Source organism: Pan paniscus, chromosome 16 (genome assembly GCF_029289425.2).
Source record: "Pan paniscus chromosome 16, NHGRI_mPanPan1-v2.0_pri, whole genome shotgun sequence".
NCBI lineage: Eukaryota > Metazoa > Chordata > Mammalia > Primates > Hominidae > Pan > Pan paniscus.
In genome coordinates this window covers 37,963,585-37,987,460 of record NC_073265.2, presented here as the reverse complement: position 1 = coordinate 37,987,460, position 23,876 = coordinate 37,963,585, and the positions used below count along the sequence as shown (strand labels likewise).

Sequence of the window (23,876 nt, the reverse complement as noted above, 5' to 3'; positions counted from 1 at the left end):
GCAGCAGAGTTAGAATGTAAACTGATGTCTCTGACTCTGAAATTCATGTGTTTTCCTTCATACCACATGGACTCTTATCAGTTTCCTCATCCTCTTTTTAAAAGTTCAAAGAATTGTAATCTCCCCCACCCTTAAGAAGGTTCTTTGTAATTCTCCCCACCCTTGAGAATGTACTTTGTGAGATCCACCCCCTGCCCCCAAAACATTGCTCTTAACTCCATTGCCTATCCCAAAACCTGTAAGAACTAATGATAATCCCATCACCCTTTGCTGACTCTCTTTTCGGACTCAGCCCGCCTGCACGCAGGTGAAATAAACAGCCTTGTTGCACACACACACACACACACACACACACACACACACACACACACACAAAGTTCAAAGAATTGAAAATCTTACATTATTTCTGAAAAAGACACCTACTTAAGGTTAATTTTCTTTTTATTTTATATCGAGGTGCATGTTCAATGATCATTTATATGAGCATAAACTGTCTACCAGGATCCATAGGGAACATGGAATTAGAAAACCTAGTAGGTTTCTACAGAGCTTCAGCACAGTTGGAAAACAAAACACAGGCATCTGAAACAGTTGAAACCCAATTCCAGGACAGTGTGTAACCCAAAGCAAGAAGAAGATGGGATACAGATTTTAAGTGCTGAGAAAACAGAGCAAGGGAATGATCTGAGTAGGGTTTCTAAGGGAATGAACGTTACAGAAAAGCGACTGGAAATTGCACAGTCTCTTCTATAAACATTTGTATTGGGAACTTAAGGGAAAAGAAGGCTTAAAAAATTTTTAACTGTCTAATATACTATAAACTTTCTGTTATAGAAGAGAATAATAAAGTTGTTGAAGAATTAATAGAAGAAAACAACGACATGAAGAATAAATTGGAAGAATTGCGAACACTTTGTAAAACACCACCAAGGTATACTTTTACTATTTTAAAGTGCTATTTTAAAGAAATCTAAGTACAAGTATCTTTAAATTTTTTTAAGTATCAATTTTTTTTGTTATACAGCAAAAAGTATAAAAAAGAAGAAAATCCCCCAAAACCTTATTTCCTGAAGATACCCTCTAGTGACCTCTTGTTTTATATCATTTAAGCCTCTTTCTACACATACTCCACATGCACAATGTGTTTTTAAAATTGAGGCTATAGTATAAGGTATTTTATAACTTTTTATTAATATTACTAGATAAGCATTTCTCCATGTTATTAGATATTCTCCTACATATGTTTTTCAATACCTGCATAAATTTTCATGTGGATTTACTGTTATTTATTGAAGCAACCATAACATTTATGTTGTTTCCATTTTTCCCCTATTTTAAATAACTGTATAGTGGAGATTGTTCTAGATGAGATTTTTAGCACTTCTTAGTTAACTTTATTAGAGTATATGGATACATATATATTTTTCAAATGAAATTTTTCACTTACCATTTCTGTTTTTGTAATCTTTGGTTTGTTTTTTAGGTCATTGTCAGCAGGGGCCATTGAAAATGCTTGCCTGCCATGCAGTGGGGGAGCCTTGGAAGAACTTCGTGGGCAGTACATTAAAGCTGTAAAAAAAATTAAACGTAAGTTTAATTCTGAAGATTTTAAGGATGGCTTGGGCCTTTTTTATTATCACTGTTAAAGTAAACTCAGAGTTTACCAGCAGTAGTTCTTTTAGGGAATTTTCCAAATTACCTTTTTCTTCAATCTTAAAAGAGATTATTGATACCTTTTCAAAATTATGTAGTCATTGATCATTTTTCCCAAATAATATCTTTTGGAAGTGATGTGAGAATCGTCTTATGTTTATATTGTTGATTTTCTTGTTTCTTTTTGGACACTAGTATTAAACTGAAAAGTTAATAATCTTACAACTTAACTAATTTGTAGTAAAGAAAATGTCACATGGGTTTTAAATGAGCAATTAACTATTACTTCCTACCATAAACTTTTTTTTTTGAGACGGAATCTCACTCTGTCAACCAGGCTGGAATGCAGTGGTGTAGTCTCGGCTCACTGCAACCTCCGCCTCCTGGATTCAAGCAATTCTCCAGCCTCAGCCTCCTGAGTAGCTGGGATTACAGACATGCATCACCACACCCAGCTAATTTTTGTATTTTTAGTAGAGACAGGGTTTCACCGTGTTGGCCAGGCTGATCTCGAACTCCTGACCTCAGGTGATCCACCCGCTTCGGCCTCGCAAAGTGCTGGGATTACGGGCGTGAGCCACTGTGCCCGGCCTCCTACCATAAACTTTTAAGGACTGTGGAAGTGGATCTAGTTAGCAATTGTTCTGTTGTTTCTGGTTATTATTTCTCATAGCTATAAATTTATCAAGTCCTTGTCAGTACCAGGTTGTGCCAGCATATCCTGTAGAGCATTCTCCTGATGTGTGTTTTCCCTGTTTTGAATACTTCTTGGTTTCTAATTATAATATGCGTAGAATGGATATATGTCCCAAAACAATAAGTAGTGTTTATATAGGAAAAATGTATATTAATTTCCTAAAATTACATTTCTTTTTAACAAAAAGAGCAGGTAAAGTCTGAAGTTTCAAATATAATTGGTAGATTCAGAATCACGTGTAGATGTTCTACAAAGCTCATTTGGTATTTATAAGGGAATTTGCTTCTCCGTTGTTACTGGTGCTAATAAAGGGCATATTGCTACAAGCAATGCAACTTTTTGTTAATAATGTATTAATTGGGAAGTGGAATTTTAAGCATGTTTTCATCCTAATGTGATAACTTGTATGTATGTGTGTATATTATGTTTTAGTTATTTTTTAGAAAGTTGGTTGGATGTTTTGTTTTGACATGTACTGCATTTCATTTTCCATTTCAAATAATGAAAAACAGTCTCCCAGTTAGTATTTTTGCATAGAACCACTAATTTTCAGATGCTTACTGACATTAAGAGGAAGATTCCTGTATGAATTGGTATCCTTAATATAACAGAGATGGTGAAATTCTAGATGTAGGATGTAGTCTTGGATTTATTAAAAAAAAAAAAAAAAAAGTTAGCCTTAGCTAATAGTAGTCCTAATCAAAGATATATTGAGTTAAAAAAAAAAACTTGAAAGCTGTGGGCTATGTTTATATGTAAATTTCAGAGGCCAACTATAAGTCCCATCACCCTCCTTGTAGTCTCATTTTGTACATATCTCTTATGAATTGTAATATTATATTTAGTTAGATGCTCAAAAAGTGCTGCTGAAAGAATTTTCAATAAATAATGGAACGTAAATTTTCAGAGCACGAGAGAAGAATGAGTCTCTCCAGCTCATACTGCCTCCTTTTCTTCTGTCTTTGTGTTTGCTTTTTCCTTTCTTTCTGCTTAACCTTTTCTCTATATTTTATTTTTCTCTTTTCCTAACTGGACATAATGTACAATTGAAATGCTAGTTTCTGTACCTCATATTTACAGTATTTTCTTCGCTAAGTGTTTTAGAATATGACAAAATTTAGCTGGGGAATATGCCATGTTTCCTTACTATATGTAGCTGTCATCATTCCGAAAGAACTTATAAGAGTACTTCTCATTTGAGTCTACCAAAATGATGATCTAAAATATTCCATTTTAATGACTGTGGAAAGTATAATGTTTAAACTATACTTAAAATCATTTCATCTACCAGAAAATTGATCTGAAGTCTGCCCCTCCTGTTTCTGAAAAAGTGCTAATAAACATACATTCTGTGGGCATTTTCTCACTTCCCTATAGATGACATGCTTCGTTATATTCAGGAGAGTAAGGAACGAGCTGCAGAAATGGTAAAAGCAGAGGTACTGCGAGAACGTCAAGAAACCGCCCGAAAGATGCGCAAATATTATTTGATTTGCCTCCAACAGATTTTGCAGGATGATGGAAAAGAAGGGTGAGTTCAGTCTGAACAATGTGTCCTGAGATTACCAGGACAACATGTTATCATTTTTAAAGCATTTTCTTTAACCACTAAATTTAACTATTTCTACATGATCAGCCATAGGGGGTTAAGAGAGGTTTATGGCTGTGCTACCCTAAATGTTGGCAGAGCCAATAGGAAAACAGAAACCATGGGGCTAAGGCAACTCATTTTTTCCTTTAAACTATATTTTTAATATTCTGGAATTCCCCACAGGGCTGAGAAAAAGATTATGAATGCTGCTAGCAAACTTGCTACAATGGCAAAATTACTGGAAACACCTATTTCTAGTAAGTCCCAGAGCAAAACTACACAGTCAGGTATGTCAAAGTGAGTCACCAAATGGTTTTTCTATCTCTTCTTCTTTAGCTATTTAATATTTTCAGTATGAAGAAGGCAGGGAAGGTAAGGAGTGAGAGTTAATTTGTGAAGTTTTGTATGTTTTACTTAAACTAGAAGTTTACGCAAAAAGGGTACACAGTTTCCAATTTAAGTAGGCAGACTGAGCAGGCCCATCAGCTTCCTATTGCTGCTTCCATCCCTCGAAATGATAGAAAAGATTTTAAACAGCAAATAAAGAATGAGAAAAAGAAGAAATTATAAGTGGGTTTTAAAAAGTTGCAGTGGGCCAGGCATGATGGCTCATACCTGTAATCCCAGCACTTTGGGAGGCTGAGGTGGGAGGATCCCTTGATCCCAGGAATTTGAGGTTGCAGTAAGCTATGATTGTGCCACTGTACTCCAGCCTGGGTGACAGAGTGAGGCCCTGTCTCAAAAAAAAAAAAAAAAAAAAAGTTGCAGTGGATAGACCAGAAGCTACAAGAAATCCCTGAGAGAAAGAAGACAGTATAGGATGGAAGATGGAAACCTCAGTTCAAAACCACCAGGAGATGACAATTGCAATTAGGAGCAATATCAAAACTGTTCCACATATGAGGGTGATATGTTCCAGGAGAAATAGAGGGCCTAGGGGATATGAATGGGGTAATTAGTTGGTGTTCTAAACCAACAGCAACCAGGTGGGGTTAATCCTCTCTTTATTTCTTCTTCTCCCCTCCTTTCCCCAACCTCAATATTGAGCTGGGCAACAACAACAGGAACAAAGAATCTGGGAGCAGGGCAGTGCTCCAGGTGGCTAGCCATATCAAGCAGGAACTGGGAGCCGACATGCCTTGGGAGGCTGAGATGGGAGGATCACTTGAGTCCGGGAGGTCAAGGCTGCAGTGAGCTGTGATCGCACCACTGCACTCCAGCCTGGGAAACAGAGCAGACCCTGTCTCAAAAAAAAAAAAAAAAAAAAAAAAAAGTAAGAGTAACCAACAAAGACATAGAACGTATAACTTTAAAACTGGTAAAGGAAAAACTTGGAAAAAAACATTTTCAATCTAACAAAATCAGGAAAGAGGAAAAAAAACCTAGAAAGCGTGGGTAAATAGGACATAGTAGTAGTTTGAAACATCAACAATCACACTAAATATAAGTAGGTTAAACTCATATAAGTTATTAAAAGACCACAACTTTCAAATAGGGTTTTTAAAAATGTGGTAATTTGCTATTTTTACAAGAAGAACATCTAAAATTAAAAATCAGGGGATGGAGAATGATATACCAAGCAAATGCAGTGTTGATATTAGATAAATTATAGAGGTAAATAAAAGATTAGATAAATTAGAGTTAGCATTAAAAGGGACAAAGCTGATAGTTCATAATGATGATGGAATAGTCTCCCAAGAAACTATAATCGTTTTCTTTCTGTAGATCATACAGCTTTATATAAAGCAAGAGCTGATAGAAATACATGAAAAAGACTGGTAAATTCCCAATCACACTGGGAGATTTTTAACATATCAGTGGGGAAATGGGGTTCTTGAACCTCTGGAAAACTTGAAGCTGAGATTGTTCAGGGGTCCATGAGTCTGATGTTGGTAAACATTCCTCATGTACAAGCCAAAGATTATTTGTATAAATTTTGGAATGGTGATGTGAACCTTAGGTATGAAAAGGCAGTAACATATAACAAGAAAATAATTTTCTAGATCTGGGGCAACAGTGTGCAAATAATGTCCCCGGTAGAGAAGCAAATCCTTTTCATGGACTCTAGGGCTTGCTACTCTGAGATACAATGCCTCTAATTTCATGCTATGTGGCTGCTTTGTCTTTGATCAGATTTTGTGTCTTAGGTAATTAAATCAGAAAGTCTATTTAGCTATTCTAGAAGTGTATGTGTAGGTATTGGGTGGGTGGGGTTCTTTGAGCGAACTTGTCAGAAACTCCATTCTTAACATCAGAATCAGGGCAGGATTGAAAACATTGTGGCTGGATCTTGAAATTGCTATAACATCTATTGCAGAAAATGATAGGTCAGATGGATAGCAATAATAATTATATGTCAGATCTTAGTAACAAAATTACCAAGCTTTATCTAGTGGATATATGTAAAAGAATATTTTTAAATGTCCAGTATTGATGTATTTTCTTTAAGAATTATTACAGTATATAAGCATTCTTTGGGAATACAGTATAAAAACATAAATTTTTTCTTATTTTTAATTTTTTTATTTTTTTGTTCAAGGATGAATCTTCCCTTTAAATATTAATTTTCTCTTAATTTCGTGTTTCCTTGCACATAATAGCACTGCCCCTAACTTCAGAGATGCTGATTGCAGTTAAAAAATCAAAAAGAAATGATGTGAATCAGAAAATACCATGTTGTATTGAAAGCAAATCAAATAGTGTAAACACCATCACCAGAAGTCTGTGCGAACAAGCTCCCAAGAGGAGGGCAGCTTGTAACTTACAAAGGCTGTTAGAGAACTCAGAGCATCAGAGCATAAAGCATGTGGGATCCAAAGAGACACATTTGGAATTCCAGTTTGGGGATGGTAGTTGCAAGCACCTAAACAGTTTGCCAAGGAATGTTTCTCCTGAGTTTGTTCCTTGTGAAGGTGAAGGAGGCTTTGGTTTGCACAAGAAGAAAGACCTACTCAGTGATAATGGTTCTGAATCACTTCCACATTCAGCTGCATACCCCTTTCTCGGAACCTTAGGAAATAAACCCTCACCTAGATGTACCCCTGGTCCTTCTGAATCAGGATGCATGCATATAACCTTTCGCGATTCTAATGAAAGACTTGGTTTAAAAGTATATAAATGCAATCCACTAATGGAAAGTGAAAATGCTGCATCTGAGAAAAGTCAAGGTTTGGATGTTCAGGAACCTCCAGTAAAAGATGGAGGGGACCTTAGTGACTGCTTGGGCTGGCCTTCCAGCAGTGCAACCTTATCCTTTGACAGTCGTGAAGCATCATTTGTACATGGTAGGCCACAAGGAACTTTGGAAATACCAAGTGAATCTGTTAAATCCAAACAGTTTTCACCATCCGGTTATCTTTCAGACACAGAGGAAAGTAATATGATTTGTCAAACAATGAAATGTCAGCGTGATCAAACTCCATACCTGTCAGAAGAAACCACGTATTTGGAGCCGGGAAAGATCAGTGTGAACTGTGGACACCCATCTCATCATAAGGCTGATAGATTAAAGTCAGATTTCAAAAAACTGAGCAGTACATTACCATCTTCAGTGTGTCAGCAGCCTTCAAGAAAATTAATTGTTCCGCTATCTAGCCAACAAGATAGTGGCTTTGATAGCCCATTTGTTAATCTAGACTAATTATGGTACAGTATTTAAGAAGAATCATTAATATATTAACAAAAATGGAAGGGAAGACCTCATACTGAAAAAAATTGTGAGCCCTGCCTCTTTTGAGATGTTTTAATAACATCTGTTATATAAGTAAAGCATTCTTCTAAAATTGCTTGAGATATTTATGTTGCCTTAATATTCCAAAGGCCTGATGGTGTATGTATAATCTGCTTTTGTGTGGTGCTTATTTTTGGTTTCTAAACCATCTATTTTTATACTTATAAATTGACTCACTCTGCAGTGTTAACTTATATAAATAAACTTGCATATGGTCTGTAGAATTGTTATGAATTATTTTGTGGTTCAGAATACAGAAATGTCATATTGGCATCATGTTTGAAATTCACCCAGAAAAAAACATAAATTTTGATTATTTGTATGTATTAGTCAGATTTAGTTTTTGAAATTAGTCATGTTTAATGAGGCTATGAACTTAATCTACATAGACTTTTCCTAGCAATATCTACTCAAAAATTTGATCTTTTTTTCAGTTAGAGGTTTTCCAGGGTTTACTACAAAATACATAGCTATGTCCTGGTTTTATTATTTAAATATTAGTCTGAATTTTTTTAGTTCTTACTTGCATTATTTCAGATCATCTGTGACATCCAAAAACTTTGTCTCTTTTATGGCTTCACATTTGTTTTTTCATCTGAAATACGACCTTTTGAAAAATTGAAATAAGTTTTGTCATGTAGCCAAAAATGTAAAACAATTAGATTTTTACATTCATTTATAGTGCAGAACTGGCTAATTAATGCTCTAGGTTAAAGGTTATAATTCTAAACTGAAGAATACATGCAGAAATGAATGACTACCTAAATATCATTGTTTTTAGGTGAATTCTTTTTCAGATCCCTAGCGATGGGTATGAACATTTAGCTGTATGCAAGTGCTTCCGAAAACAGTTAACTATAGCTTTCTCTCACATCTCCCACACCTACTATATTATGGATTGTATTTGGGGGTTAATCTAGTGTATTTTTCCACTCAGAGCCAGATAACTTAGGTGGTGATGGGGAGACGGCAAGATGCATCCTCCTCCTCCTGATAACCATCTCTAAAAGCAGGAACCGAGAAGGAAAACTTTTTGGGCTTGGAAAGCTCTGTCACCTTAACTCTTGACCAGGGATAAATAAGTCTAAAAATTGGTCCTGGACTTCAGTGCTTGAATTCACATACAGCTATAGTAAGGAACAAACCATCTTGTCAAAGTCTCACTTGTATTCCTGAAGATACAATGCTCCTTCTCCAACAGTTAGGCTGTCATCTCTCACTCTAGAAAAAAACTCTAAAACAGCCAAGTTTATGCTCCCTATGGATCTGGTTGGTGCTTGATCGTTTGAAGCCCTTGTTTTTAGTAAACTTAGAATCTAGGCTCGTTGCTCACCTACCTTTTCCACTTGGTTCAAAATCCATGTCAGTTATTTAAACTCTCAACATTAAGGTTGAAATTGGAAGTTCTCTTGCTTTCTGCTCCTTTTAGAGTATCCTTAATCTTTTTTGATACTCATAATCTCAATAGGATTAAGTTACTTTATGTCATACATCCTATATCCAATTGGTTGGAGATAGGGTGTGGTATAGGGTGTATGACAAGGTAACCTAATTCTATTATGATAAATATGAAGGTATCCACTTATTAGTGTGCAAATGAAGGGCCTACACAGCCAAACTATGACTAGTGATGTACATTGGTTTGAAAGGTCATGGCAGAACAAAAGGGAGGCAGGAGCCCTGTAGATATCATGATCACATAAATCTCACTTTGTCATGATATTTAGCCCTTTTTTTAATGTTGCTGGATTTTTATTTTATTTTATACTTTGTTAAAGATTTTCATGTATATGTTCTTGAGAGATATTGGTCTCTTGTTTTCCCATGCTCTCTGTCTTGCTTTGGTAAAAGGGTAATACCAGTCCCATAGGGTGAGTTGGAAAGTGTTTCCTTGCCTGTGTTTTCTGAAAGAATTGGTGTAGCATTGGTATTACTTCTTCTTTATATATTGGATGGAGTTTACTAGGTGAAGGCATCTAGCCTGGGCTGGTGGTGGGGGTGGTGCAGAAGTGTGGATTTTAAGTAATGTATTTTCTTGTTATAGAGCTATTCATAATTTCCATTTTTTCTTTAGTCAGTTTTGGTAGTTTTTGGTTTTTGAGGAATTTGGCTATTTTATCTAAATTGTCTAATTTGTTGACACAGTTAGCCATAGTATTCTCATAATCCTTTAATTTCAGTAGGCTTGATAATGATGTCCCCCTTTCATTCCTGATTTTGGTATTCTGTGTCATCTCATTTTTTTCTTAGTCTATCTAAAGGTTTATCAGATTAGTTGATTTGTTTTCCCCCAAAGAATTTTTGGGTTCTTCTCTTTTCTCTTGTTTTTCTATTTCCAATTTCATTGATTTTTACCTCTTCCTTCTGTTTGCTTTATGTCTAATTAACTGTTCTTTGTTCTTTTTTAAAAAATTTATTTATTTTTGAGATGGAGACTTGCTCTGTCGCCAGGCTGGAGTGAAGTGGCGCGATCTTGGCTCATTGCAACCTCCGTCTCCCGGGTTCAAGCAATTCTCCTGCCTCAGCCTCCCGAGTAGCTGGGACTACAGACGTGTGCCGCCATGCCCAGCTAATTTTTGTATTTTTAGTAGAGACATGGTTTCACCATACTGGCAAGGCTGTTCTTGAACTCCTGACCTCAAGTGATCCGCCCCCCTCCGCTTCCCAAAGTGCTGGGATTACAGGCATGAGCCACCACGCCTGGCCCTTCGTCGATTCTTAAAGTGAAAGTTTAGATTATTGATATGAAACTGTTCTCTATTGATATAGATGTATAAAGCTCTGAATTTCTCTCTAAGCACTGTTTAAGTTGCACCTCATATGTTTTGATATGTTGTATTGTTGTTTTCATTTAGTTCAAAATATTTTCAAACTTCCCTTGCGATTTTTCTTTTGACCCACAGATTATTTAGAAGTATGTTACTTCATTTCTAAGAATTGCAGATTTTCAAAGTTTCTTTCTTATTTATTTTTAATTTACTTGTTTTCAGATAATATACTTTGAATGATTTCCATCCTTTTAAATTTCTTGAGACTTGTTTTATGGCCTGGCATATGGCCTATCCTGGAATGTTTCACATGCACCTGAAAAGAATGTATATTCTGCTCTTTTTGGATGGAGTGTTCAAAAATGTCAGTTCAAGTTGGTTGATAGCATTGTTCAAGTCTGCTACAGCCTTGCTGATTTTATTCCTATTTGTTCAACTGGTTATTAAGAGTGAGATATTGTAATTTCTGGCTGTAATTGTTAAACTTTTTTCTTTCAATTCTGTCAGTTCTTGCTTCATGTATTTTGAAGCTTTGTTGTTAGGTGTATATACCTTTATATCTGTTATGCCTTTCAGATGAATTGGTCCTTTATTATTTTAAAATATCCCTCTTTGTATCTACTATATTTCTTGTTTTAAAAGTCCATTGTGTCTATAATTACTACAGCCACTGCAGCTGTCTTATGATTACTGTTTGCATGGCATGTCTTTCTGTTTTTTTTCCTTTTAACCTATTTGTATCTTTTAATTTGAAGTGAGTCTCTGGAAGACAGTATAGTGCTGGATGTTGCTTTTTTTTTTATCAGAGAAGCTTTGATTGGAGTTTTTAGGTGCATTAAAATTTACTACAATTTTGTTAGGTTTGCATTTTCCATTTTGCTATTTGGTTACTGTGTATCTTTCGTTATTGAATTGCTCTTTTATTGCCTTCTTCTGCATTAAACAGATATTTATGAGGGTACCATTTTAGTTTTTTTAACCTTTTTTTTTTTTTAGCTATTTTTCTAAGTGGTGTCTCTACTTATCATAGGTATCTTAACTTACTATGGCCTACTTCACATGAATATTGACTAACTTCTGGTACAATATAGCAACTTTGCCCCAGTTTAGCTTCATTTCCTTGCCCCTCCTTTGTGCTATTATGTCTTATATATGTATGTGTGTATATATATATATATATATATATATGTATATATTACAGTGTTATAATTATTGCTTTATACAATAAAGCAATATGTCTTCTAAAGAATTTAATAGAAGAAATGTATATTTGTAGTTCTTTATATTTACTGACATAGTAATCATTTCTGCTGCTCTTTCTTTGTTCCCATGGATTCTAGTTGCCAGGTCTGTTGTCATTTCCTTTCATCTATATTCCACTTCCTTTAGTATTCCAAGTAAGGCAAGTATGCCAGCAACAAATTCTCTCAGTCTTTGTGGATTTTGGAATATATTTCAAATTTATATATGAAGGACAGTATGTGATATATTTAGAGTTCTTGGTTGACTTTTTTCCTCCAGCATTTTGAATATGTCATTCCACTGCCTTATGGTCACCACTATTCATGATGAAAGGTCAACTGTTAATCCTGTTGTTCTTTATATATGATGAATTGTTTTTCTTATACTGTTTTTAAGATTTTCTCTTTGGCTTTCAACAGTCTGAGCATGGTGTGTCTAGGTCTGAATTTGTGTTTATCCTACTTAGAGTCTGTTGAGCTTCTAGGATTTCTAGATTTATCCTTTTAATAAAATTTAGGCAGTTTTTTGGCCACTATTTCTTCAATTATTTTTTTCTGTCCTTGTTTCCTCTTTCTGGGGCTTTCATATACATTAATATGCTTACCATTGTGTCACAGGTCTTTGAGGCACTGTGCATTCTTCTTTAATCATTATTGTTTTTCATATTGGATAATTTTATTAATCTATGTGCAAGTTTCCTGATCCTTCTGCCATCTCAATTCTGCTGTTTAGCCTATCTAGGAATTTTCATTTCAGCTATTGAACTTTCTGACTCTAGAATTTTCATTTGGCTCTTTTTAAATTGATGCATAATAGTTGTACATATTTTGGGGATAGACATATTTTGATACGTGCATGCAATGTGTAATGATCGACCAGGGCAACTGGGACATCCATCACCCCAAACAGTCATCCCTTCTTTATATTGGGAAGCTGCCAATTCCTCCAGCAATTTTGAACTTTACAACAAATTATTGTTAACTATAGTTACCCTACTATACTAGAGTGGTTGGTTAATGGATACAAAAACATCATTTTATATATATATATGTATATATTTTAAGACAGTATATCACTCTGTCTCCCAGGCTGGAGTGCAGTGGTGCAGTCATGGCAGCCTTGAACTCCTGGGCTCAAGTGATCCTCCCCGCTCAGCCTCCCAAGTAGCTGGGACTACAGGTGTATGCCACCATGCCTGGCTAATTTTTAAAAAAAAATTTTAGGTAAGGGATCTCACCATGTTGCCCAGGCTGATCTCGAACTCCTGGCCTCCCAAAGTGCTGAAATTTTAAGCATGAGCCACCAGACCTGGCCACATTTGGCTCTTTAATAGTTACTTGTTTAAAAATAGCTACAAAGCAGCTATTACAAATGTGTTTTAAAAATTAAGGTAAAATGTTTAAAGAATTAAAAACATGACTTTTTTTTAAACCAGAGATTCATCATTGATTATGTATTCTTTTTTTTCCTTTACTCTAAAAAAACAAAACAAAACAAAACAAAACAATGCATGTGCAGAACGTGCAGATTTGTTACCTAGGTATATGTGTGCCATGGTGGTTTGCTGCACCTATTGACACATCCTCTTAAGTTCCCTCCCCTCACCCCAAACCCCCAACAGGCCCTGGTATGTGTTGTTCCCCTCTCTGTGTCCATGTGTTCCCAATGTTCAGCTCCCAATGTTCTCACTCACTTATGAGTGAGAACATGCAGTGTTTTGTTTCCTGTTCCTGTGATAGTTTGCTGAGGATGATGGCTTCTAGCTTCATCCACATCCCTTGCAAAGGACATGATCTCATTCTTTTTTATGGCTGCATAGTATTCCATGGTGTGTATGTACCACATTTTCTTTATCTAGTCTATCATTAATGGGCATTTGAGTTGGTTCCATGTCTTTGCTATTGTAAATAGTGCTGCAGGAAACATACGTGTGCATGTGTATTTATAGCAGATTGATTCATAATCCTTTGACTATATACCCAGTAATGGGATTGCCTGGTCAGATGGTATTTCTGTTTCCAGATCCTTGAGGAATCGCCATACTGTTTCCACAATGGTTGAACTAATTTACATTCCCACCAACAGTGGAAAAGCATTCCTATTTCTCCTCAACCTCGCCAGCAACTATTGTTTCCTGACTTTTTAATAATCACGTGAGATGATTGGTGTGAGATGGTATCTCATTGTGGTTTTGATTTGCATTTCTCTAATGACCAGTGATGTTGAGCTTTTTTCATATGTTTGTTGGTCACATAAATGTCTCCTTTTTAGAAGTGTCTGTTCATGTCCTTTGCCCACTTTTTGTTGGGGTTATTTGTTTGTTTCTTGTAAGTATGTTTAAGTTCCTTGTAAACCTGGATATTAGACCTTTGTCAGATGGGTAGATTGCAAAAGTTTTCTCCCATTCTGTAGGTTGCCTGTTCACTCTGATGATAGTTTATTTTGCTGTGCAGAAGCTCTTTAGCTTAATTAGATCCCATTTGTCAATTCTGGTTTTTGTTGCAATTGCTTTTGGCGTTTTTGTCATGAAGTCTTTGCCTATGCCTATGTCCTAAATGGTATTGCCTAGGTTTTCTTCTAGGGTTTTTATGGTTTTGGGTTTTACATTTAAGTCTTTAATCCATCTTGAGTTAATTTTTGTATAAGGTGTAAGGAAGGGGTCCAGTTTCAGTTGTCTGCATATGGCTAGCCAGTTCTCCCAGCACCATTTACTGAATAGGAGATCCTTTCCCCATTGCTCGTTTTCGTCAGGAAAAACATGACTATTTTAAAATAGCAACTATAATAAAATATTCCCTGTTGAGTCATTGTCATCATATTTTCATCTTATTTTTTTCTTTTCCATATATTTTTCTGGTAAATATTTTTTGTCTGGTAAGAACACAGGAAGGTAAGATATACTCAACAAATTTTTAAGTGCACAGTACAGTGTTGTTGACTATACATACAGTGTTTTACATCAGATCTCTAGAACGTTTTCATCTTGAGTAACTAAAACATTATACCTGTTGAACAGTAACTCCCCATTTCCCCTGACAGCCCCCCTTCTATTCTGTTTCTGTGAGTTTGACTGTTTTAGAAATCTCATGTAAGTGAAATCATGCAGTATTTGTCCTTTTGTGACTTTTAGTCTTTATTCAACATCCAAGCACATGCACAGTTTTTCTTGACAGCTTTTTTCTTTGATATAAATCAGACTTTCTGTTTCTTTACATACGCTATAAATTTGTTGAAAACTGGAAATTTTATGTAACATATTGTGGCAACTCTGGATTTGGTATTTGTTCCCCTGGGGGTTGTTATTGCTGGTTTATTATTATTGTTGTGTTGTTTCATTATTTGCTTAGACTTTATCTGCAAAATCCTCTATGGTGTGTGTCTGCTGATTTCTCCACTGTTGTTTTAATTTGCATTTCTAGTATTTAGCTGGTCATTTTAGGGGATTTCTATGCATCTGTATTGCTTAATGATTATTCAATTATTGGTTGAAGGTTGTATTGAAAAACCTTGAGTCAGTAGGTCTTTATCCTATGCTGATGTGTCTGTGCATTCAATGTTCAGGCAATTTTCCAGTCTTCCTCCACTTTGCTTCCCTCTGAGCGCTTTCAGGTCTTCCTGCTCATGTGCACATCCTCATTAGTTCAGGGATATGTGGTGAGCATGGGCTTTCTTAGGTTTTCCCTACATATGCACACAGCCTCCCACTCCAGCAGAGATGTGCGGAGAGCTTATTTAGCCCCTCATTTCTAGACTTTCTTCCTGTTAATTTAAAAATTAGTCTGCCCATCTCTTGCCCCAAATGGGACTGCAATCTCAGACTAGTGGAGCTATGCATCTTCCCTGTTTTTGTCCCTCTAACTTTACTGTTTTTAACTAACCCTACTACTGGGCATAGGCTCCTTTCCTTCTACTCCAAATCAAGTGAGCCCACTGTAGCAGAGAGGCTGCTAATGTTCACTGTCATTCCTACACTGTTAGCACTACCTCACTGATCAAGCTGGGGAGCGGAATGGGAGCAGCCCCTGGTAAGAACGCCTCAGAGTCTCACTGATCTTCCAAAGTTCAGCAGCTTCTCAATTTTGGTTGTTTCCCTTTGGTTGATTTTCGGAGCCCTGAAATGGTTGTTTTTCTTCTTTTTTCAGTTTTGTAGTAATTTTTTTTGGGGGTGGCCGGTGGGGAGCTTCTTCACTCCAGCATCACCAGAAATTTCCTTATTTTTATTTATTTGTTACGTACTGGAGTAATCTCTTTTCTGTGTATTTATTAATTTTTTCTTTATTTTCCCCAACTTTTTATATTGAAAATCTTCATAATCTGTAGAAAATAAACACCTATATACCCTGCATTTAGATTTACCAATTGTTTACTTTCTACATTTGTTTTATATTTGTCTGTAAATATACATACGTATGCATGTACATAGTATGTACATGTATATAAAAACATTTTTCCTTAACCATGAAGATTATTTGCAGACACCCTGAGTATTCCTTCCTAAATACTTCAGCATACATTTTCTAAGAACAAAAACATTTTATTTCTTAAATACAATTGTCATATTTAGGACATTGAATATTGATAAATATTTATATACATATACACTTAAAAAATTTTTTTTATTTAGGAGATGGGATCTTGCTCTGTCACCCAGGCTGGAGAGCAGTTGCTCAAATCACTGCAACTGAACCGAGACTTCAGCTGTTGGGTTCAAATGATCCTCCCCACTCAGCCTCTTGAATAGCTGGGACTACAGGTACACAGCACTGCACTTGGCTAATTTTTAAATATTTTTGTAGACACAGTGTCTCGCTATGTTGCCTGGGCTGGTCTCAAACTCCTGGGCTCAAGCAATCCTCCCACCTTAGCCTTCGAAAGTGTTGAGATTACAGGCGTGAGCCACTGTGCCCAGCCAACATACATACATTCTATATTCAAATTGCCCTAATTGTGACAATAATGTGTTATAACTTTTTTTTAGATCTTTGCTGTTCACTTTCAAGCTGAGGACTTACCACTTTTCTTCGATTATGAAAAATGCTCAGCCAATAGCTATTCATTAAACAAATATTTATAAGGTGTCAACAACTGATTGTTAATGTTCTAGGGTGATACAATGCTTATCAAAACATGAGTTTCTACCTTCATGGTTCACACTCTAGTCAGGGGAGACAGTAAATACACATAACTTATGTAGTATGTTAGAAGTTGGTAAGTGCTATGGAGAAAATAAGGGCAGGTAAGGGTAAAAAGAGGAGTAAAGAGGGAGTGGTTACAAATTTAAATAGAATAGTGAGGGTTGGTCACACTGAGATGGTAACATTTGGGTAAAGATTAGAAGGAAGCCACTCTAACTCCACCATTCCTTCTGTTTCCTGCTTCTGGAACTTCTCTTAGACATAGCCCCATCCTCGTTTCTCTTCATTGTTCTTTTGTATACTTTTATTTTTCTGTGCTACTTTGTGGAGGTCTTTTTTCACTGGAAGTACTATCTTCCAGTTTACTAATTCTGTCTTTGTTTGTTTAATTTATTGAGTTTTGAAATTTCACTTCCGGGATTTCTAGTTGGTGTTTTTACACCTAGACTTTTTGTAAAATTTCTACCTGTTTAGTAATCTTGTTTTCTAATAGATTCTATTTATTTATATTTTTAAAGACTAAGAAATTCTTAAAGTTACTTCTAGAGTAATTTATCATGTCACTTGGGAGTGAGTTCATATCCAAATTGTTGCTTTTTGTTTGTTTGTTTTTGCCTTACACAGAATTAGTTTCCCCCACGTGTGTGGAATTTTGGCTTGCAGTCTAACTTGCAGTCTAACAGTGAAGAAGATTTTTTTTCTCCTTCTGAGTTCTCTCCCACCACTGTCTAGTTCTTTTGGTTGCCTCCATATGGGCTCCATATAGTACCCAGTCCAAGACTGGGTCTTACATAGGTGATTTCTGATCTAGTGGGGCTATTCTAAAGCTAGTCACTGAGCCAGCAGGCAGCTTGGCCCAGTTCCTGGCTGCAAAGCTCTGCCTTTAACCTCTAGGCTCTCTAGATACATAGTTTTAATATAACTTGTGGCCTCAGGTGGAGAGTGTAGCTTTTTCAGCCTCCCTGAGGTAAGGAACCCCTACCTGGACTACTGCTTTAGACAGCAAGCTTGTCCTTTGTTCCTTTCCTCAGTTGGATGCTTTTAGTCCTTATTATTCTGCAGAAACTCCTGGCCACCTTTACTACTTTTGGTTTTTTTTTTTTTTTTAATTATACTTTAAGTTTCAGGGTACATGTGCACATTGTGCAGGTTAGTTACATATGTATACATGTGCCATGCTGGTGCGCTGCACCCACTAACTCGTCATCTAGCATTAGGTATATCTCCCAATGCTATCCCTCCCCCCTCCCCCCTCCCCACCACAGTCCCCAGAGTGTGATATTCCCCTTCCTGTGTCCATGTGATCTCATTGTTCAATTCCCACCTATGAGTGAGAATATGCGGTGTTTGGTTTTTTGTTCTTGCGATAGTTTACTGAGAATGATGGTTTCCAATTTCATCCATGTCCCTACAAAGGACATGAACTCATCATTTTTTATGGCTGCATAGTATTCCATGGTGTATATGTGCCACATTTTCTTAATCCAGTCTATCATTGTTGGACATTTGGGTTGGTTCCAAGTCTTTGCTATTGTGAATAATGCCGCAATAAACATACGTGTGCATGTGTCTTTATAGCAGCATGATTTATAGTCATTTGGGTATATACCCAGTAATGGGATGGCTGGGTCAAATGGTATTTCTAGTTCTAGATCCCTGAGGAATCGCCACACTGACTTCCACAATGGTTGAACTAGTTTACAGTCCCACCAACAGTGTAAAAGTGTTCCTATTTCTCCACATCCTCTCCAGCACCTGTTGTTTCCTGACTTTTTAATGATTGCCATTCTAACTGGTGTGAGATGATATCTCATAGTGGTTTTGATTTGCATTTCTCTGATGGCCAGTGATGATGAGCATTTTTTCATGTGTCTTTTGGCTGCATAAATGTCTTCTTTTGAGAAGTGTCTGTTCATGTCCTTCGCCCACTTTTTGATGGGGTTGTTTGTTTTTTTCTTGTAAATTTGTTTGAGTTCATTGTAGATTCTGGATATTAGCCCTTTGTCAGATGAGTAGGTTGCGAAAATTTTCTCCCATTTTGTAGGTTGCCTGTTCACTCTGATGGTAGTTTCTTTTGCTGTGCAGAAGCTCTTTAGTTTAATTAGATCCCATTTGTCAATTTTGGCTTTTGTTGCCATTGCTTTTGGTGTTTTGGACATGAAGTCCTTGCCCACGCCTATGTCCTGAATGGTAATGCCTAGGTTTTCTTCTAGGGTTCTTATGGTTTTAGGTCTAACGTTTAAATCTTTAATCCATCTTGAATTGATTTGGTTTTTTTTTTTAAGCCGAGTCTCACTGTGTCGCCCAGGCTGGAGTGCAGTGACGCAGTCTTGGCTCACTGCAATCTCCACCTCCAGGTTCAAGCGATTCTCCTGCCTCAGCCTCCTGAGTGGCTGGGACTACAGGCACGCACCACCACTCCCGGCTAATTTTTGTATTTTTAGTAGAGATAGGGTTTCACCATATTGGCCAGGCTGGTCTCGAACTCCTGACCTCAAGTGATCCACCCACCTCAGCCTCCCAAAGTGCTAGGATTACAGGCATGAGCCACCGTACCAGGCCTACCTTTACTACATTTAGATACAGAACAGGTAGTACCTTACTTTTCAAGTCCTCAGGGACATTTTGTGTTTTAAAAGTCTTTTTTCTCTATATACTTTTTCCATCATTGTTATATGTTGGTAGATGTTGGGTCCTTCCAAAGTGTAAACTTAGAATGCCATCAAGGACCTAAAGTCTGCTTTGTCATTAGCTCTGTGTCTTAGCTGTTTCTGTAGCCTGTCTGGGCCTCGGTGTTTGCTATTATTAAGGTTTAGGCATATGATTACCTAAAGATTCAGGCAAACCAGATTTAAAAGTATGTGAAGGCCGGGCGCGGTGGCTCACGCCTGTAATCCCAGCACTTTGGGAGACTGAGGCGGGCCCATCACCTGAGGTCAGGAGTTCAAGACCAGCCTAGTCAACATGGTGAAACCCCGTTTCTACTAAAAATACAAAAATTAGACAGGCGTGGTGGTGGGCGCCTATAATCCCAGCTACTCAGGAGGCTGAGGCAGGAGAATTGCTTGAACCCGGGGGGCAGAGGTTGCAGTGAGCCGAGAATGTGTCATTGCACTCCAGCCTGGATAAAAAAGCGAAACTCCCTCTAAAAAAAAATTAAAAAAAAAAAAAGAGTACATGAAGAATAGTGAGATAGGTAAATTGAGGCTAGATCATGATCATGGATGGTCTTGGATGTCAGAGCCAAAGAATTCGAAATTTGGTTCATAGAAAAGGGAGAGTTGTTGAAGTTTTGGTAGCATGATTTAGAGAGATTAGGGAAGCCATATAATAGGAGGACTTGGAGGAACAGAGCAAACAGCCAAGGAACCAGGAGGACAATGTCCAAGGACAGTCAGGCAAGGAACAAGGCCAGAGCCAGGGTAGATGTGGTGGAAATGAAGAGGTGACAAGATTGAGAATATGACACACCCATGCTTCCAGGACCTACTGAGAAGGGATTTAGAGCCTGGGTGTTTGTGAAGATGACTCTGCTATCAACAGTACTGGAGAATCAAGACAGGGTGGATTGAAGGGACCACGCCCTCCCTTGAGTACTGAAGTGCACAGTCCTTTGGTGGGCACAGTCATGAGAACAACTGATTTACAGATGCTAACTTGATGATGAGCATTGTGCCAAGCACTTCACTAACTCCTTTAATCCTCACAACAGCTTTTTGAGTGAGGCTCTGTATAAGCACTTTATGGCTGGCTAAAATCGAGGCTTAGAGAAGATAAGTAATTTGTTCATGGTTAACACAAGCTTGCAGCAGGCAAAGCCAAAAGTTATACCCAAGTCTTTTTTTTTTTTTTTTTTGTCTATGAAGTATGTATTATTTTGGCAAGTGATCTTTTCCTTCCTAAGAATAAGATGAACATGTCCAAATGTTACCTGTGCCAACTTCACAGATACAGAAGTATCTAGTCTTCATTTCCTCAATGCCCCAATTAGATGGTTCTAGTAAACGAATCAATATAGTTAAAAAAAAAAAAAAAACAGGTTCAACAAAAGAGCATCATCCTATTAGGGAACTGAGTAACATGTGAAAATGAAGTTGTCATTATAATCAAAATGTTGCCCAAATTCTAACAAACCCAAGCTGTTATACTAGTACATGGACGCAGTCCATAGCGTTAACCTAAAGAACTCTGGGACAAGAACATGATTTGAAAAATAAACTCCAAAATTATACCTGTAATAAATGGTGAGACAGACCAATTTTAAAGCACAAGTGACATGTTACACTGTATTGCTTCTTGAACTTTCCAAACAATGCTTGTCCATTTCAGGTTTGGGCCATTCTCCTGCTAAGACAGAGAGCATTGTATTTATTCAAAAGCCCAGATTTCAATATCTTGGATAAAGAAATCTTCCTTCTTAGAAAGTGTACGATTCCCAAACGTTTTACAAGAATGGCTTCTTGCATGGTAGAGATCTCCATCAAGCCAAAGGGCAAATTCTCCTCCTCCACCACCGAAAGCTAGTGAATCCATGTCTCCTTTGATAAAAAACATGTTATCTCCTGTCCACTTAAAGACCTCAAACTCTGGACAGAATGTAAAAACAAAGGTCTCTCCAGTACCATAAAAGCCATCACTCACTTTAAATGGCTCAGCTGCTAACGCACCAAAAACCTGTCCATCACTGTCTTTAATCACCATCAGCACTGGGGTGTCTAAACCTGTCATTGTTCGATAAAGAGTTTTCAAGCTTGTGCCATGTTTTCCAGTACCATAAACAAGAGTCCGTGGATACCCAATTGTTCTTGGTGGAAGATGCTTGGTAAGCTTTTCAATTTGATCTGGCAGTAAACTTTTCATTTGAGAATAGGTTTAGGTTTACCAAAAAGTTGCAAAGATATACAGAGTCTCTATACCTCTCACCCAGATTCCTCTGTTGTTAATGTCTTACATCACTATGGTAACTTTTTCACAACTAAGGAACCAACATTACATTTAAATATAGATGTATTTTTTTTTTTTTCTTGTGACGCTAGAGGCCATGGCTTTAATCCCTATACTGTCTTTGTTTGGTTTGGCTTACAGGTGAGCTGGAATTTATTTTAAAGGGGAAAGTCCTTTTCTTTTTCCGCTCCTTCCACTTCCCCTCCATGCTTCCAAGCAGGAAAATGAGTTCAGCAGGCTCCTCCACGTGTGAAATCAGTTTAACTTCCTTTCTCAGCAGGATGTAGACGAGCAATAGATCTTGCTCTTTAGCAGGGGTTTATAGAATATGACATTATATGAAGATTATGCTGCAGCTAGAAATTTACCAACACAACAGGAAAGCCTGTAATATTATAGAACCATCTTTTATAATTTTAAAATTCAACGAGTAATGGTTCATCTTAAAAGAAAAAAGATATTTAGAAATTTTCTAGTAGTAAATATGTCATTTTTAAATCTCTTGATATAATTGTAACAACTTTTCCCCTTAAGGACCAGACCAGGAAATTAATTAGAAATCAAAATAGTAAAACATCATTAAATAGAAACTTTGTTATTTTCGAAAGTAAGATAAATGAATTGGCTTCTTCCACAAAGGTCAGCAATAATCTGGAAACTTTGAGAACATGTTAAATCTTGTGCTCTTAAAAATGTTGTCTGATGAGTAAATTAAGTAGAATCAACAAAACTTTTAAAACTTATTTTTGGTTTTGGTTCAGGCATAGCCCTTGTCTGAAATATTTCCTCATTTCATTTCATAATTTTATCAATCATGTTGTATATAGAATGTACTGGATGAAATTCTGCTTCTTATATTTTCTTGACCCTGTGCTCTTACAGAAACTGTTTCCCTAGGAACGGTTAATAAAAATTGAAACACCCTATTTCACCCTATTCAATAAAAGTTGAAATATCCTATCTGTGTAAGAGCACAGGGTGAACTCAATACATGTATTATCACAGTGACCCTGTAGATGTCAATGATTTCATTGGCTACCAATTAGTTTTCCTGGAAAAGTTTTTGAAAATGTAGTCCAGTGTCGCAATCTACTCTGCAAGGTCTTCAAGATTATTCATTAAACATGACAATGGATCAGTTATCATATTAAGCCCTATACCTACACTTTTGTCTTAATCCTCCCAACAGTTTTTCAAACTAGGTCTTATTATCCTCATTCTATAGATGAGAAAGAAGGGAAGGAACTTATGCAAAGAGTCTCATGTGGCTGAACAGGAGTCCAAGGAAGCCATAGAGTTACTGCAAGGTGAATATGAACTCATTTGCTGGCCATGCATTGTCTTCAAATGAAAACAACAATATATCTCCAGCATCAATATGGCATCGTTTTCAAACATATGTAGATGCCGTTGCTATCATTAATAAGAGGACTTTATACTAAAAACATTTCGGAGTTGCTGCACTGTTCTGAAAAATATCCTGTTAAAATTGGATCAGACCTGTACTGAATAGTTCAGATCTAGTTAGTACAAAGCAGACTTCTCAGGTTAGAAGAGGTAGTGACTAGGATCAAACTTTGGCATCAAATATGTTGCATATCTTTATTCTATCACCTACTGGTGAGCCTAGATTCCACATCTGGAAAATGGGAACATATAGTGGACACTATTGGTTATCTATCCAACGTTATTACCTACTTCTTCCTTGCTGGCAGACCAAGGGGGGCATAGCTGTCACTTCCCCTCATGACTCAGTTTCAACTCTGTTGCTGACTCCTGTTTGGCCTGAGTAATCCCAGTGGCCTCAATTCCTGTTACCGTGACTTGGTTAGGGATGGGCATATGACTCAGTTCTGGACAATGCCATATAAGGGAGAGGCTGCAGGGCTTGTAGAAAATGTTTTTTTCTAAAAAGTATTTTCTTCCACACTGGAAAGAGCTGACTTTAAATGACAAATGTGCAACTTCTAGATCAGTGGTAAGAGCCATTTTTTAGATGTTACTGTGTCTGGTTGTAACACCTGGATTTGCAGCAACCATCTTGCAACACTGTCTTCCAAATGAATAGCTGTTATTAATGTTATTCACAGAAACATAAAAGGCCTCAGGCATCTGG

At 36.9% G+C, this 23,876-nt stretch overlaps 2 protein-coding genes across 4 annotated transcripts in view; one reads left to right on the top strand and one right to left on the bottom strand.

The window, feature by feature from the left end:
* The window catches only part of CEP152 (centrosomal protein 152), a 72,905-nt gene extending 65,010 nt beyond the window's left edge, over positions 1 to 7,895 (top strand). For all 3 annotated transcript variants that reach the window (XM_055098717.2, XM_003831486.5, XM_003831485.4), the window contains 5 exons: positions 835 to 931; positions 1,484 to 1,587; positions 3,728 to 3,881; positions 4,125 to 4,228; positions 6,542 to 7,895. In XM_055098717.2, coding sequence (XP_054954692.2) covers positions 835 to 931; positions 1,484 to 1,587; positions 3,728 to 3,881; positions 4,125 to 4,228; positions 6,542 to 7,581 — 1,499 coding nt within the window. In that variant the 3' untranslated portion in view covers positions 7,582 to 7,895. The remainder of the gene's footprint in view (positions 1 to 834; positions 932 to 1,483; positions 1,588 to 3,727; positions 3,882 to 4,124; positions 4,229 to 6,541) is intronic.
* Positions 7,896 to 18,516: 10,621 nt separating this feature from the next.
* On the bottom strand, positions 18,517 to 22,936 carry LOC100984201 (oxidation resistance protein 1-like). Its single transcript, XM_055098718.2, has one exon. The coding sequence runs from the start codon at positions 21,674 to 21,676 to the stop codon at positions 21,185 to 21,187; it is 492 nt and encodes a 163-aa protein (XP_054954693.1). The 5' UTR covers positions 21,677 to 22,936; the 3' UTR covers positions 18,517 to 21,184.
* Positions 22,937 to 23,876: the final 940 nt, after the last annotated feature.

Coding starts and splice junctions, on each gene's coding strand:
- LOC100984201 (XM_055098718.2), bottom strand. CDS start 21,676: ATGAAAAGTTTACTGCCAGATCAAATTGAAAAGCTTACCAAGCATCTT.